This window comes from Aquila chrysaetos, chromosome 17 (assembly GCF_900496995.4).
Source record: "Aquila chrysaetos chrysaetos chromosome 17, bAquChr1.4, whole genome shotgun sequence".
Classification (NCBI taxonomy): domain Eukaryota; kingdom Metazoa; phylum Chordata; class Aves; order Accipitriformes; family Accipitridae; genus Aquila; species Aquila chrysaetos.
In genome coordinates, this window is record NC_044020.1 from 402,183 (window position 1) to 419,818 (window position 17,636).

The 17,636-nt window shown below is 62.7% G+C and overlaps 1 protein-coding gene across 1 annotated transcript; it reads left to right on the forward strand.

Moving 5' to 3' along the window:
* Window positions 1-6,362: 6,362 nt before the first annotated feature.
* Window positions 6,363-17,395, forward strand: SHISA8 (shisa family member 8). The gene is made up of 4 exons (XM_030041099.1): window positions 6,363-7,477; window positions 15,476-15,600; window positions 15,711-15,851; window positions 16,578-17,395. Exons 1-4 carry the CDS (start codon window positions 6,930-6,932, stop codon window positions 16,889-16,891), a joined length of 1,128 nt encoding a protein of 375 aa, XP_029896959.1. The 5' UTR covers window positions 6,363-6,929; the 3' UTR covers window positions 16,892-17,395.
* Window positions 17,396-17,636: the final 241 nt, after the last annotated feature.

The window sequence follows — 17,636 nt, forward strand, 5'->3', positions numbered from 1 at the left end:
GTGGAGGAGGAGGTGGATGCTCTCCTGCTGCCAATGTCCCCCTAGCCAGCCTCTGTTTCTATGTTGAAACGTTGTCCTTGTAGAAGAAAAGGAGATTTCATCCATTTGCTGTGAGGTTTGAGGCACCGGGCAGCCCTGCTCGGATGCCTGCCGGCTGCCCTGGCCAGCCTGCCCGGCACGCAGACTCTAGCGGTAAATTGGCCGCTCCGGCTGCTCCGGCTGCCTCACTCCCCAGGGCTGCCCTGGCCATGGCATGTCCACCGACCCTCCCAGAGATGGCCGCCAGCACGGGGCTGCACAGCACACACCTGCACCCTTCCGCCACACATTGATACACGCACGCACCGCTACACCGGGCACTTATATGTATGCACGTGCCCACACATGTGCAGCCTCCCACCATGCATACACATGCACATACGTGCACACCCCCCCACATACATGTGCACCCACATCCCTTACCACACGCTCGGACACGCACCCCCCCACACACACATTTACATGGCTGTGTCCCCGCTTCCACGGCCTGTATTCCCTGTGCCCATCCGGCTCATCGGCACTTACACCGCGCGACAACCGCACGCACGGTTATACCTGCCTGGCCCAAACCCGTGCCGGGCAGGGGGTGATGAGCCCCCACACGTCCCCTGGTGCCCCGGGGATGAGGAGGGGCAGCCGGTTTGCATGGAGGCGTCCCACCGTGCCGCCCCGTGGGCTCTAAGCCTCCTGCAGCACCTGAGCATACCTGGCAGCCGGCCGGTGCCTGTGCCAGAGCCCGCGCTTGGCACGGCCACCCTTCCCGAGGAGAGGCTCTGCCGGCTGCTGCCGGTCTGCTGCCGGGATGGCACACCGCACGCTGCTCCCGGCCATATGGCCGCCTCCCGCCAACCCTGCCTTGGCCACCGGAACAGGCGCCCTAAATCCACCCGCCCCGGCAAACGCCAACAGCTCGCTCTGCCACCACGGCCATCTCGGGTCCTGAAGCGCGGGAGGGAAAGCTTTGGGTCCCTTTTGCTGGCGCAGCCTGGTTTTTATTGCTCCACAGCTGGAAAAAGCAGCCCGGGGCTGGCCCCTCTGCCTCCCGCCCGCTCTGCGGCGGACCCCCCCTTTACACACAGCAGTGTCCCCCAGCCCCGGGGATGGCCTGCATGGGGACGGCTGCTCTCATCCCTTTTCCGTTTGGGTGTGTTTTGCCCTAAATGATTGCGGTTTGAATCAGCGCCTTGCATAGGGGTGGTCAGGGATGAGAGCGTCCAGGGGAGGGGGGGGGGGGAGGGGGAACGCAGCCAGGGATGCTGCAGCACTGCGGGGTAAGCTGGGCTGTGCACCACCACCTCTGGGTGTGCTTATATGGCCTTTTAACGCTCGAAAACACTGGTGGAAACTTGCTTTGAACAGGAAAGCAGAGGATGCTCGGGCTCCCGCCAGGATAGAGGCAGGGACTGGCCGCACAAGCCCGGCATGGGAGGGAGGTTTGGGGCTGGGCTGTCCCTGCTCTGCTTGCAGGCACCGGTGAGAGGATGGGTTTGGATCCAATGTCCTGCCAGCTGCCCTGAAGCTCAGATAAGTGTAAAGGGGGCTGCAAAGACCCCGCACCCATCCACAACATGAGCTCCAGGCCACGCCAGCAAAGCCCCTGGGGCCAGCAAGCTGCTGGGTACCAAGTGTCTGCACAGAGGGAGCATTTACCAGCATGGCCCCCGTCACCAGCACGGTCTCCGGGATTAATCCTAAATGCAAAGTCCATATGCAGCCAGCCCCACCGGCACCCTGGGGGTCACAGCTGATGCTTGGGGGCCTCTGCGGCTGTATCTAGGGGCACAGCTGCCCTCTACCAGCGGCAGCTGGGGGAGCTCGGGCTGCCAGCCTGGATCCTGCTTGCCCATACCGCAGTGTAAATTACAAATAAGCCCTTGCTTTTTGCTGATTTTCCCCTGATTCCTCTGGATGTCATTTGGGTTCGAATCCAGCCACCTTTGGGAAGCTGGGAGCTTGCAAATCTCGACTTTTGAATGTTTGCAATTATGATCGTAATGGTAAAGGCACATATGCTTCTGTGTTCTCTATAAGCCATTACGAGGCACAGTTGCTCTTTTACAGCCGTTTTACAGCCAGAGCATCAAGCACAGGCAGGGCAATAAAACCCGTGTGCACATTGGGCTGGAAGTAGAGTGGCTGGGGGCTGCTCTGGGCTCTGCCACTGTGTCTCTGTGCCCCTCCAGTGCATTTAACTTCCCCCTGCTTTAGCTCTCCATCACCAACACCAGACACCCAAGATCTCCTTTGGGTTCCCTTATCTGCTGAGCCCATGAGGACATGTGGAGGGGAGCAGCATCTTACTGTGTGTTAGCCCAGCACCCAACCCCGCGGATCCCTTATCCCAGTCCTAGACAGTGGGTCCAGGAAAACTCAAGACTTGCCAGTGGAATGCTGATGTCCAAAGAAATTTCCTCCATAGTGAAGACAAATGCAAGGAAAGCCTCTTCCCTGGTTCTATGCCTGGCTGGAACAGCATCAGCTTCAGTAGCTGAAGTTTTGGAGGGGAGCAAGTTTTTTTGGGGTGTCCTGGGGAATGGTGGGAGGTGTGGGGGAGTGCTCCTGCCCTGGCACAGCCCTTCGGTGTGGGGCATCCACCCCACAGCAGCATCCTTTTCTCCCTTCACCTCTTGGCCCAGGGGCCAGCTTGGTCCTGCATGGCAAAAATCACTTTTTGGGGCAAATGTCTCAAATAATCCCTGGCTCTAGGAGGGGCTCCCTGAGTAGCTTTGGTGCTCTGACCACCAACCGCCAGCTTTCCCCAGGAGCTGATTGCACCCCAAAGCCTCCTGCGCTCAGGGAGGCTCCCGTGGCTTTGCTTCACATTGGTGATGGCTCCCTCCTTCTCCTCCTCCTCCTTTGGCAGGGGCCTGGCAGCTCTGCCTGGCTTGCACCTCCATGATCAGCAGGGACCTGGGTCTGTTGGGCTCTCTGGCTGCGACAGAGAGGATCTCCTCCAGATCACCATGCCGTGCCAGAAACAATCTGTTTATAGTATCAGCACTCAGCGTATCTCTCCCCTCTCGGTGTTGAACCGCCTGTATCCTATTTCTGCAGGTGCAGAGACACCCTTACACCCTTCTGTAGTCCGGGTGGTGTTGTCACTGCAGGGGATATTTCTGTGACATCCTCCAAGGCTCGTGGCCAAAGCCTACCGGAGCTCCCCTCCCAAATCCCCATCCCCAGAAGTGCCTGCGGATGTTGCAAGCACATCCTTTGCTTTTTCTCCGGAGGTCCCTGCTGACCTCAATTTTCCTATGGGTCCTGCTGCTCATTCCCGGGGATGTGAGAGGTGTGGGTGCCAGGCTACAGGATTTCCCTCCCACAGCCCCCTCCCTTTTGTGATGCAGCTAGTGGCTGGGTTGCTTATTTGACGAAGACGAGCTGACGGCTCAGCGGGGCTGTGGGCTGCAGCCCCTGGTGCCAGCACCGCACGGAGCCAGCCCCTGCAGGGTCTTGCCCTGCGCACCAGGGACATGCCGGGGGCAGGGGGTGGGTGGTCCTCCACACCGTGCCCTTGGGTTTGCTTTCCTTCTGGGTTGATGCACGCAGCTAACACCTGCTAATGAGCGGCTCTCCCTCCCTCCCTCCCTCTCGCTCCGAGAGACCCTTTAAATTGGCTGCTTCACACTTGGTGAACATCTTCTCCCCCTTAAAACGATTCCCTTTCTCCCAGGTCATGCCAGGCAACCATTTTCCAGCAAACTCCCTGGTTTTGGCCAGTTTTTCACTCTGCCTGCTAACAGCCTGCTAAAGCCTCCGGGCCCCCGGGGCAGCTTTGTGTGCACACACGTCGGGACCGATCGCCCGGCGCCTGGGAAATGATTGCTGGCACTACCTGGGCAGCCAGCAAACTTTGCTTGCGCAGCTTCTGCTGTCGGCTATTAGCGCTAACGACCCCCACGTCTGCAACTTCCAGCTGATGGGGCCTTTCATGAGAGAGCCCCTCTGAGATTCGGGGAAAGCGAGGCTTTTGGAGATGCACGGTTTTCTTCCACCTCACTGGCTTTTTATCTCTTTCGTGAAGCTCTGGAGGCTGTAAGCTACCTTACCTAATGGATCTCTATTAGGTTGCGGCAGTGGAGGCCGATTGGACATGTCCCGGGCTCCAGCTGCTCTCCTTAGCCACGTTTTCAAAGACTTTGGCTTTTGCCAGCTTCCAGATGGGAAGTGGTTGGGGGCCTGCCAGGGTCCAGGCTTGGTGACCAGGGAGAGGCTATTTTATCCCTTAAATTCCTCCCGCAGCAAAACACAGCAGCGTTTCACCCTCGCTGTGGGGGAAGCTGTTTGCGCAAAGCTCTGGCCCGAAACATCATGTCGCCATGATGTGCGGGGAGGATGACGGTGTGTTTCCTCCCCCTGTGCGGCACATAGCGCGGCGTTCTCCCACCTGAGCAGCTCGCGATGGTGTCACGTCCCACCTATGGCGAGGGGGGAGTGACTCACTCAGATTCGCAAATCCCCTCAGTGTGGATTAAAGTGAAATAGCACTCAAGGTTCGTGCATAAACATCAACTTTAATGGGAAACTTCTATAGCAACAAATATTCCACAAACGATGGCACTTTCACAACTAGATCTACCTAAGCTATGCCACTTTATGGGAGATCAAGGTCGGCCTTTCATTACTTAACCATTTAAACTATAACTTAGAGACTATTTAGAAGAGGGGCGAGAGAGAGACAGAGACAGAGAGAGAGATCATCAGTCCTGGATCCAGCGTTGGACCTGCCAATGGGGGTGTTCGCTGGGGAGAGCCCCCCCGAGAACTCGTCCTTCCTTCTTTTATACCTAAAGTGTCTGCCCCTGTAGATGGGGATTTTTCATCATTGAGCAGGCGCAGTGTGTGCTCAGGAATGTTCCAGAAATGAGTCGGTGGTCTTGACATGCACAGTTCATGTCTCTGGAAATGGGTCGATGGGTTGTCAGGGAGTTGCTTCTCCTTCCCTGTAGGCATGACTGCTACCTGAGCCTTCTTCCTGGCACGTGCGTCATGCCTCTTCTCATGGTTGCTTAAAGTAGGGAAGTGTGACTTTGGAGAAGCGCGGTCCCACCCCCGTGGGGCCCTCTCCTCCAGACATATCCTCCTGTTTACGCAACTCCAGTGCTTTTACAGAGGCCATTTTTCTCCGCCAAAGTTTTTTAATGAATGTTTGAGACATTGGCTATAATTTGTCAGACTGTCACAGATGGCCAGCTCTGGCGCTGCGTGCCCATGGGAGGCTGCCCAAGCCCCCAGCCGGGGCAGTTGTCTCTGCAGGAGCTCCACGTCAGTGTGAGACCCTCAGCCTGCCACCCATGGTGGGGCAGGTAAGGGATGGGTCCTGGGGACAGGCTGGGCCATGGGCATTCAGCGCTGGCCTGAAGGAGGCACCCATTGGAGGGAGCTGAGCCTCCCTGACCCATTTAATCCCACCTCCATCATTACAATGTCTTTTTGTACCACCACTTGCCTGGGGGCTGGGGTCTCCTGTGCAGGCACTGTGCAGCCCAGAGGCAGCCCCATCCCCCAGGTCAGGGTACCAACAAGGCAAGGCAGGATGAGGCAGAATCCAGCCTCTCTTTCCTGGAACATGGAGGGAACAATTGCCCGAGGAGACCCTGGTGGTTCTGGATTTGCTGCCCTTCCCTGGGGCAGGACGCGGGACTGTCCGGAGAGGACGAGGCTGCAGCCGCAGCTCCCACATGTCGCTGCCCCTCGCCCCAGCCGCCCTTGTCCCAGGCTGCACAGCATGCCAGTGCTGGGCAAGGGGCTCGATGGCGCCTCAGTTTCCCCCACCCTGCTCTTGCCACAACAGCCCCCGAGCGGGGAAAGCAAATCCTGCCCTTCTGGGGAGAGGACCCGGCAGTGAGGATTAATATCATCTTTATGGGCGGCACCGGCCAGAGCGCAGAGCGGGGGGGGCACGTCACCCAGAGAAACCCAGACTTTGAAGCCCGAACAAGGGGCCGTTTAGCAGCTTGCTAAAAATCACCATGGCTCTGAGGAGGACGTGTTTCTGGGGGTGCCCCAGCAGCCCCCTGCTTCACCCATCTGGCATCTCCCCTGTGCACGTCTCCCCTCGGGGGGTGCCCCGATGCTGAAACAGGGCTGGGGCTGCCGCTCCTCTCCCTCCCCAGCTGTGGGGCTGCCGGGGGGGGGCATCCCACCGCCCCGGGGGCCGTGTCGTCCCCCCCCAGCACCCCGAAGGGCCAGCCTGCTGCCCCGCAGCTCCCTCCCGGGAGGGGGGGGGGGTCTCGCAGCGGGGGCGGGGGTTCGCTCAGGGGGCGGGCGGGTGCCCGCGGCGGCAGCCCGACGGGGAGGGCGGGCGTCCTGCCGCCCGGTGCTGGCGGGGGAGCCTGGCAGAGGACTCGGTGAAGGACCTTCTCCGGTTTCCTCGGGAGGCTGTCAGGCGGCGAGGGAGCCGAGCCCCCCGCGCCTCGCTGGCCGCGCCGGCTCCCTCCCCCCGCCCTCCTCCTCCTCCTCCTGCTGCTCCTGCTCCCGCTCCTCCCGCCCGGGTGCGAAGGGCTTTCGCTGCTTTTCCCTTTCCTTCCCCCCCCCTCCCCTCCGCCGAGCGCGGTGCCGGCAGCCGCGGGGATGGGGCGGCCGCCGCTCCCCCGCCCGCCCGCCCGCTCCCGCCCGCCGCCGCCCGCCCTCCCCGGCCGGCGGGAGGTGGCGGCTCTGCCCGGCCGCCCGCCTCGCCCCCTGCTCTGAATCGCTGCCCCTCGGCCGAGCTGGGGAGAGGCGGGGAGGGGGTACGTCCCCTCGCACTTCCCCCCCACCTTTCTCTTCCCCCCCTTTTTTGCCCTCCCCCCCCATCACCCCCTCCCCAGCCCGTTTCTCCTCCGCCGGGGCTCTTCGGCGGCCATGCGGCCGGTCCCGGGCGGGCGGCTCTAACTCGCCCCCTCGCCCGGATGGCCCCCCGGAGCCGCGGGCGGATGGAGCCGAGCTACGTCGTGGGCATCTGCTGCCTGGTGCTGCTGGAGCCGGGCCGGGTGTGGAGCGGCGAGCGCAGCACCGGGCGGCCCGGCGAGAGCGGGAACGGCAGCCAGGCACCGGCGGCGGAGCCCACGGCCCCCGCGCCCACCGGGGCGGCACCGCCGGCGGGGGACCGCTGCCGCGGTTACTACGACGTGATGGGGCAGTGGGACCCGCCGTTCAACTGCAACGCCGGCATCTACCAGTACTGCTGCGGGACCTGCGGGTACCGCTTCTGCTGCCAGTTCAAGCCCGGGCGGCTGGACCAGAGCGGCTGCTCCAACTACGACACCCCCAACTGGGTCAACACGGGCCAGCCGCCCGCCCGGGTGGACGAGACCCCCGAGGACCCCACTCGCGACAAGACCAACATGATCGTCTACATCATCTGCGGCGTGGTGGCCATCATGGTGCTGGTGGGCATCTTCACCAAGCTGGGCCTGGAGAAGGCGCAGGGTCCCCAGACGGAGATGACTGTCTCCAGGTAAAGGGGTCCGGTCCCCCCCACCTGCCCCGCTCGATTCCCCCGTGGGTGGCAGCCCACATCCCCAGCCCCTTGCATAGGGCGAGCCCCCGCTTCACCCTAGGGCTGCCAGGAGGGTGAGGTGATCCCCAAAACCCCCGTCCTGGCATGCTGAGACACCAGGGGGGTGGGTTGGCTGCAGCCCCCCAACCTGTCCCGGCAGGGAGGGCTGCCAGCCAGGACAGCCTCCATGAGAAGGGGTGATCGTACACCCATCCCCTCTCAAAGTGACCTGCTCCGTCCCTTGGGGAAGCCTGTCCCTGCCTCCCGAGGGCCATCCCCATCGGCCAGCAGGGTGGGCAACATGTGAGCTGTAGGATGTGGCTTCTGTCCCCCCCAAAACAAAGCCGTGGTTCCCAATGTGCAAGGGAGGCAAGACTGGGTCTGACTGTGCGTGGGGTGACTCGGGACCGCAGTCCCCTTGGGCTCAGCCTCGCTGGCAGTGCGGGGGGAGAGGAGACGGCAAAGACAGCTCGGCTGTAGCTGCCTCGTTGTGCGTGTGCATACGCGTGTGTGTGTACATGGGTGTGCACAGGTGCCTGCCTCTGTGCACTGGGGTGGGACATCACCCTTGCGGGGGGGGGGGGACTGTGCTGTGCACCCCTGGGGCGCAGCCTCCAGCGTAAAGTTGGGCAGCCTCCCCCTGGCCGCCGCGCCCTGTGGCTCCAGCCCCTGGCTTTTCAGCCCACTCCTGGGGCTGAGTGTGGGGCTGGTGGGTGGGAGGTTGGGGTGTCATGCACACTTCAGCATCGGGGACCCCTTGCGCGTCCCCCTGCTCCCGCGGCTGTTGGTGCATCTTCCCCTCTCCCTCCCGTACCAGTCTTGGCTCCAGATACACGCTTCTCACCCGTTTTGGCCCACCCCCCCCTTGCCACACAGCCTCCCCCCCATCTCCCAGCACTGAGGTGTCACGAGCGGCCCGGCCTCAGCCCCGCCAGCTTCCCTGGGGGCAGCGGGGTCCTGTGCCTGATGCTGGCGCACGTGGGGACAGGCAGGAGCGGCAGGTGACACCCCCACCCCGGCGTGGGGTGGGGCAGGGCGAGGCAGGGCAGGGCAGGATGCGCAGGCAAGGCCAGGCAGGGCTGGTGGCCCCAGCCCCAGCCACGGCTCTGTGGCCTCGCTTTCCCGTCAGTGTTGGGTTGTACAGCTCCTTCACTTAAGTAGGTTTTTTTCCTCCCTCCTTTTTTTTTAATGTATTTCTTTTTTTTTTTTTACCAATCACATTCAATGAGTTTAACACTTCGAAGCGGCTGCCGGCAGTTCCAGCCTCCCTGGCACAGCTCTGCCCCTGCGGCTCTGACTCAGAGCTGGCCCTCCTCAGCCTCCCCCCCCCCAGCGCACATGCGATGCACACATGTGCACACACACGTGTGTGCACACACACACACAGAGGAGCAGAGCCGGGGCAGGTTCACCAAGGTGGCTGTGCCGTGGTCATACCATGGGTGCCCTGAATCAAAGAGGGAGGGATGGAGATGGGACCCAGCAAGGGCTGCAAGTGCAGAGAGAGGGGCTGGCGGCTGAGCCAAATCCAGCACCTTGTCGAGCAGCGGGATGCACGCGCTACTTCGCGTCTTCCCAGTGAGGACATTGAGCCTGGCGATAAACCTGTTTTTATGCCATTTTGTTCAGGGATTTTAGCTTTTTAAAAAAAAAAAAAAAGGCAGGGCTGGAGGAAATTATTTCACCAGGACAATCAGGGAGCCGCCCTGATTGTACCTCCCCAGCACAGGCACCCTCTCTCCTTCCCCTGGGGCACCAACCTCCCCCTGCCCGCCTGGGGCTTGGGCAGCCACTGGGTGCTACACCCCAACTCCGAACCTGCTGCACCCCATCCCCAGACCCACCCTGCTCCTTGCACCCACCCGGGGGAGCAGAGGCTGACCCCCCTGCTTGGAGGAGGGTCGTATCCGGGCATGGGTGGGGGTCACAGGGCCCTACTGAGCCACGCGAGGCAGTTTTGGGGGGATCCATGCTGCAGTTCCCCCGCCTTGGCAGGGAGCCTGGCTGGGTGCTGCTGCGAGCCCATGCCTCCCCACCCCGCATCGCCTGAGGAAGCGCTGGCACCTTGACAGGATCAATACAGCCTCTGCCAGCCTCCCTGCCTCTCGACTCCCTTTCCACTTGCCCGCCGCTGCATCTTTTTTTGGTCTCCCCCCCACCTCCTGGGAAGGAGATACTGTGCTTGGGGAGGGGTTGGCCCCCGGGACGCCAGGACCTGGGTCCTCATGCCCTGCCGGTGGGTCTTGCCTTCTCCCATCACCAGCAGCTGGCAGGACTGCTGCCACTCACCGGGCGGTGTTTTCTGTGGTTAGCCTCAATTCTGTGCCGCTGGAGCCTTGTGTTTCCCCAAAGCTGCACATCTTTTGGGCATTGACATATGGACTGGGAGAAGGCAAGTTTTCCTTGCCTGCCTTTGTGGGACAAAATCAGAAGGGCACCTACATCACTGCAGAAGTCAGGAAAGGTCTCACCATCTCCCATGCCCTGTGTCCTTCTGCATAAGCCATGAGCAGCTCCCGGTCCACGGGGATGGTGACCACCAAGCCACGGCAGGGCAGGAGCAGCGCATCGGGTACAGAGCCCCGGGCAACAGGCAAGGCACCAGGCCGGCGCAGCCTTTTGGGTGCCGGGCTGATGGAGACAGTGCCAGGGGCTGGGTACATGGCACGGGCATCTGAAAAGGGATGCTGTCACCTCCATCCCGCTGTGCGCCCCGTCAGCCTGGGCAATACGTTTCGTCACGGTGCCTCTGAGAGAGCAGGGCTATTTCTAGCTGCCTTGCCCCCATACCCACGCATGGCCCGAGGCATGGGCAGTGCCACCTCGCCTCCCTCCCGGCGCCTCAGGTAGGAGCTTCTCATTTGCTCCTCGGGCACCGCATCGTGGCCTCAGGCCAGCTCCCTGTTGCACGGCTGACTTGGTTTCCATTCCCATCCCTCCCTCCCCCCAGGGTTTTTCCGCTCCTGGGGAGCGCTGCCTGCTGCCCCGGGATGGCTCCTGCTGCCGCTGCTTGCAAGCTTCCCCCTTGCAGGGGGGGGAGGTCAACCACTTCTGCACTTCCAGGCATCGTTTGTCATGGTCATGGTCCTGGTCCTGGTCCGAGCCCAGGAAGAGCTACCAGGCACAGAAACCTCACCAGCTCCTCCCAGATGGAGATACCTGAGCTGCCCGCTCAGTCCTGGCTCGCTGCAGCCCTCGTCCAGCTTGTCCTGAGACCCCCACGCCACAGCCACATCCAACACGGCTTCTCCTCCCAGCTTTGCCTGCTGGTCCACCCAGGGCAGCGGGCGCACAAGCGGCTGCAGCTACCTGGCGTGTCCCCCCTCCCCATCCGCCTTCTTCCCGCAGGGCCTTATGGCAGCTCCCGCAAACCCCTCTCCTTCCTGCTCGGCTCACGCTTGGCAGCCATCCCTGGCACTTGCTCAGCCTGGCCAAACCCCGCATTGAGTCAGGAACACCTGCCCATGTTTTTCTTCAGGGCCCGGATCTCCGGGGACGTCGGGTCCTCGGGGGCCGCCGGGATCTGGCTGTGCCCATTGCACGAGAGCACGCACGCGCCCCGGACCTCTTCCCAAAACCTCCTGGGGGGGCGTTGCGGGTTATGGCTGGGGTGACCATCCTTATGGGACGAGTTGGGTGAGGAGCAGCCTCCTGGGGGGCAGCGAGGATGCTGGAGGGGGCAAAACAGCCAGTGGGAGTGGGTGCCCTGGCAGCCACAGTAGCCGAGCCCCTGATGCTGGCTTTTCACTCTCTGGGTCCCCCCGTGCTATTTGAGATCCCAAAACCCAGCCCTGCTGTGCATTCAACCGCCCCGGGTGTTTGGCAATGCTCCAGTCTGCGGCCAGGCCTGCGGTCAATGCCCATGGTACCAGGTGGCTAGACCTGAAATGGTGTTTGCAGGCAGCATGGCGAGTCGTCATGTGCCACCCTGGCTCTCCAGGGGACGAGAGAGGAGACCCAGCTCTTTCAGGGAGTGACATCCAGACCCCTGTCCCCAGACCGGACGCGATGTCCAGCCAGGCTCACTCCCACCGCCCAGTGCTTTGCCCAAGCTCCGTTACCCCTTGCTGCAACTCCAGTTTTGCAAAGGTGCCTTGCTAACCCCAAGCCTTCCTGAGCATCCCTGAGTGTCCCAGCCCTGCTGGGCGGGTGTCCCACGCTGCCCGCACTGCTCAGTTGCACGGATGGGCACCCCCTGCCCTGAGCAGATGCACCATAAGCAGTGGGAAATGTCCCCCCCCGGGATGCAAAGGTGACACTCTCGCTGGGCGTGGAGGGGGCATGGCCGGCCACGGTGCCAGCCCACCTGCAGCCGCAGTATGCCCTGTGCCTCCTTCACCACCGTGCCTCTGCTCCAAACTTCACTGTCCCGCTCAGCAGGCAGCTGCCACCTTCTGTGTCCCCTCCAAGGGTTATTCACTCCAGCTCGGGGCAATGTCGCTTTGCCTGTCACTCCATCATCTCTCCTCTCCTCTGGAGGCTGTGCTCCTGTCTCCTCCCCGTCCCCTTGCCCAGGACTTGCAGCCGCTCTCCTGTTGGGCTTGCCGGGTGTGGGGCTTGGGCCTCCCAAAAGTGGGTCACCACCCCTGGGCTGGGGTGCTCTGCCAGGCCCTGGGTCCCGCTCCCACATGGGCACCTCCATTTCACGTGGCGGTGGCTCCCCTGAGGATGGCTTGGGAGCACGGAGCACTGCGTACAGCTCCTGCCGTGGAGCTGTCTTGGCCTCTGTCATCACTGCTCCTGGATCTGCCTCTCTGCTTGGTCTCAGGGCTTGCGCCAAGCTGGTTTGGGGAACCTTGGTTGCACCCATTGGCAGAACCAGGCTTGCTGCGGAGGTGGCTGCACGCCTGGTCTGTCAGCGGCTGTGCTCGGGCAAGCTGGCGGGCAAGCGACCACACGTGGCCTCAAGCGCTCAGCATCCATGGCCATGGTGGTGGATGGAGGCCTCGGTGGTGCTGCTCCTTAGCGTTTTGTTGCAGATGAGCAGTGCAGGTTTAAAGGTGCATCTGCCCCGTGTACCCCACTTCCATCTGCACCCTGGAGCCGTCTTGGTGCCACAGACCGCCAGGTGACCTAGGGAGATGTGGCCTGACCTTCCCCAAGCTCCCCAGCCATGGGACTAGGCTGGAGCTCATAAAACCCCCCAAAACATGTACAATGAGACAGCAGCTCCTCAGCACGGTGTCACCCTTCAGATCCACCTCCCCTGCACTGCACTGCCTGGGGACAGGGACAGGAGGGGGGTGCAGCCCCCGGGGCCCTGCTGGCAGCCCCGGCCGGCGGCATGATACAAGGTGGGGGGGTGGGTCCGGGTATTGCCGGCACTGAGGGCTCGTGCATGCTTCTCACCTTAGCAAAATAGCTCGTTAAGAGCTGCTCCTGCCATTATTGTTAATTGTTATCGTCCACACACCCCGGGCAGTCAGCACGGAGGGCAGGCTTATGAGAAAGAGCAGTGATGGATTTATGTGGAGAGGAAGTCACAGATAAAGGATTGCTCAAGCTTCATAAACAGACCCGAGGAAAAAAAAAAACCCCAGAATTTAAAAAAATAGGTCAAATCACATTGAACTTCCTGGTGAAACGCCTGTTTGAGCGCTGGGCCCCAGGGACAGGCGAGAGCAGGCAGTGGCCAGTGGGGAGGGGGCTGGCGAGCAGTGCACCCCGGGGAAGGTGGGAGCTGATGGGGCGGCAGCTCCCCGGGTTGACAGCCCGTGCCCACGGCCTCGGGGGACCTGCCTCCCCCCTGCCCTGCCCGGCCACAGCCCGCTGCCCCCCCCCCCGGCTTGTGCCCAGAGCTTTTCTGGGTGCAGCACCCGTGGCCAAAGGAGCCTGGCTGGGCCCAGAGCTGGGGTCAAGTCGGCTGCAGGAGGGCTCCCGGGGAGGTGTGGGGTTTGAATAGCTGCAGGATGGAGGTGCCACAGCCTCCCCAGGCAGCCTGGCCCAGCGTTTGACCACCCTCACCAGCAAGTTGTTTATTCTGTTTAAACAGAATTTCCTGCGTTTTGGTTTGCGCCCGTTGCCTCTTGTGAGCCTGGCGCTGTCCTCATTGCATCCTCCCTTTGGATATTCACATGCATTGATAAGATCCCCCTGAGCCTTCTCTTCACACTGAACAGTCCTGGCTCTCTCAGCCTCTCCTTGCAAGAGAGATGCTTCACTCCCTTCATCGTCTTTGTGGCCTTTTGCTGGACCCTCTCCAGTATGTCCATGTCTCTCCTGTACTGGGGAGCCCGGAGCCAGAGCCAGCACTCCAGGTGTGGCCTCCCCAGTGCCGAGCAGAGGGGAAGGATCACCTCCCTCGGACCTGCTGGCAATGCTTTGCTTAATGCAGCCTAGGAGACCATTTTGACGCCTTTGCCCCAAGGGCACATTGCTGGCTCATCTCCAACTTGGTGTTCACCAGGAGCCTCAGGCCCTTTTCTGCCAAGCTGCCTTCCAGCTGGTCAGCCCCCAGTATATACTGGTGCCAGGTGTTATTCCTCCCTCATTTCAATTTCTTCAGCTCCATGAGGGTCCTGTTGGCCCATTTGGAGATTAAGTGATCCCGGTGGGGGGAGTGTTACCCAAAGCTCCCCAAGAAGAATGTGAAACGAACCCAAAGGGCAAGCAGCCCTCCCTTGTAGCTTTGCTCTTGCCATCGCCCTGTGATTGTGACTGGATCCAAACTGGGAGGGAAAATGTCCCAGGAACAGCCCTTGGGGCCCCTGGAGCATGCACACCCCGAGGCATAACATATTGCTTTCGCTGTTGTTCTTGCTGCCTTCCCTGGCAATTCCCTGCACCGGGTTCACTAGGCTTTTGAGTGCTCCAGCGCCATGAGCTGACATATCCACCAAGCCAGGATTATTCCCCCCTTCCTCTCCAATTTGCATTTATGCACATTGAGTTTAATCTGCTGTTTTATCGTCCAGCCACTTGCTAACCATGAACTCCTGCTGCAGCTCCCGGTGTGTGTCTATGAGCCAGCCAGAGCCTTCGAGGCGCGAGGCATGCTGACAGTGAGCCGGGGATTAGGGAGCCAAAAAAAGCCCCGAGTGGACACCCCTGCACCCTTGCAGTCATGCAGGGCCGGTCTCTGCAGGGGGAATGGTGGGTCCTTTCATGGTGAAGCACCACGCCAGCAGGAGCATCCCATCCTGCCCTGGGACTTGCTGCCGAAGGCTGCAACGCCACAGGGGCATGCCCTGCTCCGGCACTGCTGATGTGCCCCGCTCTGGCACTGATGGTGTGCCCTGCTCCGGCACTGCCGGTGTGCCCCGCTCTGGCACTGATGGTGTGCCCTGCTCCGGCACTGCTGGTGTGCCCTGCTGTGGCACTGCTGTTGTGCCATAGTGGGACTGCGGCATCTCTGTCCATGAATGTTAAACACAATAGGGCTTTATCTTATGTAATGGTGTTTAATGTTTAATGCTGTTACTTATAAGGAGGGCGTTATGCAGGGACAGCGTGTGTGCCAGTGGCTGCTGCTAGTTCATCCTCCTCCCCAAAGAGGTGCAAGCGGCCTCTCTAATCCCTTCCTCGGGGTCTCCTCTGCTTTGAAGGAACTCGAGTGGAAGTGTTGCCTCCTGTGTCGTCCCCCCCGCCATCAGGCTCTCACTCCGGGGGAGCATCCCCGAGGTGTTGCTCCAGCTGCCGGCAGTTTGGGTTCCTCCAGCTCAGTGGGTCGTACCCTTGCAGCCTGCTCAGAGCCTGCATCTCCCTCGCTGCCCTCACCCGCTGACGCTCCCAGCCCTGGGAGGGCTCAGACCCAAATTCACTGCTGGCAGGGGCTCGCCAGCCCCCTTGCAAAAGCTGCGTTGGGAGTCTGGGTGCGCTCCTTGCTCCCAGCAGCCATTTCCTAGCCACAGGCTGCCTGGCTCTGCCTCCAAAGAGGGGGGGGGTTCAGGGCTGGGACGCATTGGTGGGGCCAGGGGAGCGGGGTATCGCCCTAATGGCCCTTTGCCCCCTCCCCAGGACACTGACGGACCTGCTGAAGCAGCCGGGCCATGGCCCCTCTGAGCACATGGATGGCCTCATGGGGGGTGTGCAGGTCCCTGTGGGTGAGGGGCTGGCCCGGGGGCCCCCCAGGAACGGCACAGGTAAGGCGCTGGCGCGGTGGGGAAGAATAAGCTCCCTCGGGTGAATAAAGGTGGCTGGAGGGCGCTGCCCGTGGCTGAGCCCCCCTGCCCGCCTGCCTCTGCCCCCCCAGACAAGCCGCCCCTGAACAACATGGTGGCCATCGCCCCCCCGCTGGGGCGGCCCCACAGCCACAGCAAGCGCCTGCCGCTGGCCAGCAGCCTGGCCCTGCCGACCCCTGCCTACACCGCCTACGCCGCCCTCAAGGCTGGAGGTGAGTGCTGCTGCCGCGTGGGCCGGGATGGCGGCCGTGGTGGGATGCGCTCCGTGGAGCCCGCGGGCGGGTGGGGAGGGGCGGTGGGCTCGCAGAGGGGCACGGGCAGGACCAGCACCCCGTCCCCCAGGGCGGCTGCTCACGGCAGAGGCTCTGCACTGCCCCGCCGGCCAGCTGCACTGCTCAGCCAACCAGCAACCAGGATCCCCCGTGGACCCGCTGCACTCCCCAGCCAATCAGAGCTCAGGATACCCCCACGGATCTGCTGTACTCCCCAGCCAGTCAGAGCTCAGGATCCCCCTGTGGACCCGCTGCACTCCCCAGCCAATCAGAGCTCAGGATCCCCCTGTGGACCCGCTGCACTCCCCAGCCAATCAGAGCTCAGGATACCCCCACGGATCTGCTGTACTCCCCAGCCAGTCAGAGCTCAGGATCCCCCTGTGGATCCACTGTACTCCCCGGCCAATCAGAGCTCAGGATCCCCCCACAGACCCGCTGTACTCCCCAGCCAGTCAGAGCTCAGGATCCTGCACGGACACACTGCATCGATCTCCCCAAACCCTACGGCACTGCCCATCCGATCGGTGCCCAGGATCTCCCCGAACCCTACGGCACTGCCCGGCCAACCCGCGGCCGAGATCCCCCCCTGCTCCCCAGCCAATCGGCACCCGGGATCCCCCCACGCCGGTGTCCCCGGGGGGTGACGCCCCACCCCTGTCCCCACAGAACGTGGCCCCGAGGACGCCTGCAGGCGGTTCGGGGGGCCGGAGGTGCCCCCCGCCGGCACCCTGCCCTTCCCGCCCGCCGAGCCCCCCGAGGGCTGCCCCCCGCCCGCCGCCAAGGCCAAGGGCCCCAAGCTGCCGGGGGGCCCGGCCTTCCCGGGGGGCTGGGAGGGGGGCCCCCCCCGCGGCCCCCGCCGGCCCGGCCTGGCCGCCCTGCGCCCTGAGGGGCCGCCCGAGGCCTTCGGCCCTGCCGCCCCGCTGTACGGCCAGCCCGTCCGGCACCTCGCCACCAACAGCAAGACCGAGGTCACCGTCTGACGGCCGGCGCCATCGGGGGACAGGGGCCGTCCACTCGCCCGAGCGTCGCTGACGGCCTCCCCCCGGAGCAAAGCATCGAGACGGATGGCCGTGGCTGGAGACGCGCCGTCCTTCCTCTCCCGGGGATGGGGGCTGCTGGCTACGCTCCGCCGTCAAGGAGGCACCGTGGGCCAGGCCGTCCCTCTCATCTGGGCAACAAGTTTCAGCCGTTCTCGGCCCATCCCGTGGTAGAGGCTGAGCCGGGGGCATGTCGGCTGAGCAGCACGCTGCTCGGGGGACGGGGGCCGACGCTGGACAGACTACAGCTCCCAGGGATGGGGGAAACATCCTGCTGGGGCCAGGCACCCCCACCTAGCTCCCGGGACCAGGTGGGGGAAGAGCAACAGACTCAAAGCACCGTCCGGGCGCTGCCGGCAGAGTCCCAGCAGCCTCTTTCCCTCCCCAGCCTCCCTTTCCCCACTGCCCCGGCCTCCACCTTGTCAATAAATAATACGTTAAACTGTACGGCCTGGGTATGGATTGGCTGGGGGACCCCACGCTGCTCCCAAAACCCCAGCTGCTTCCCCGGGCAGCAGAGCCCGTTCCCACAGGGCCCGGGGAACCCCCCCAATGGGGGAAGTGGTGGGAACACAGCTTCCAGGGCCAACGGCAGACCCCTTGGAGCAGCTACGCAAAAACCAAACAGATCTCCTCTGTCTGAGGTTTAATGGTTCTGACAGTTTTACCAGGGGGAGCAGAGAAACAA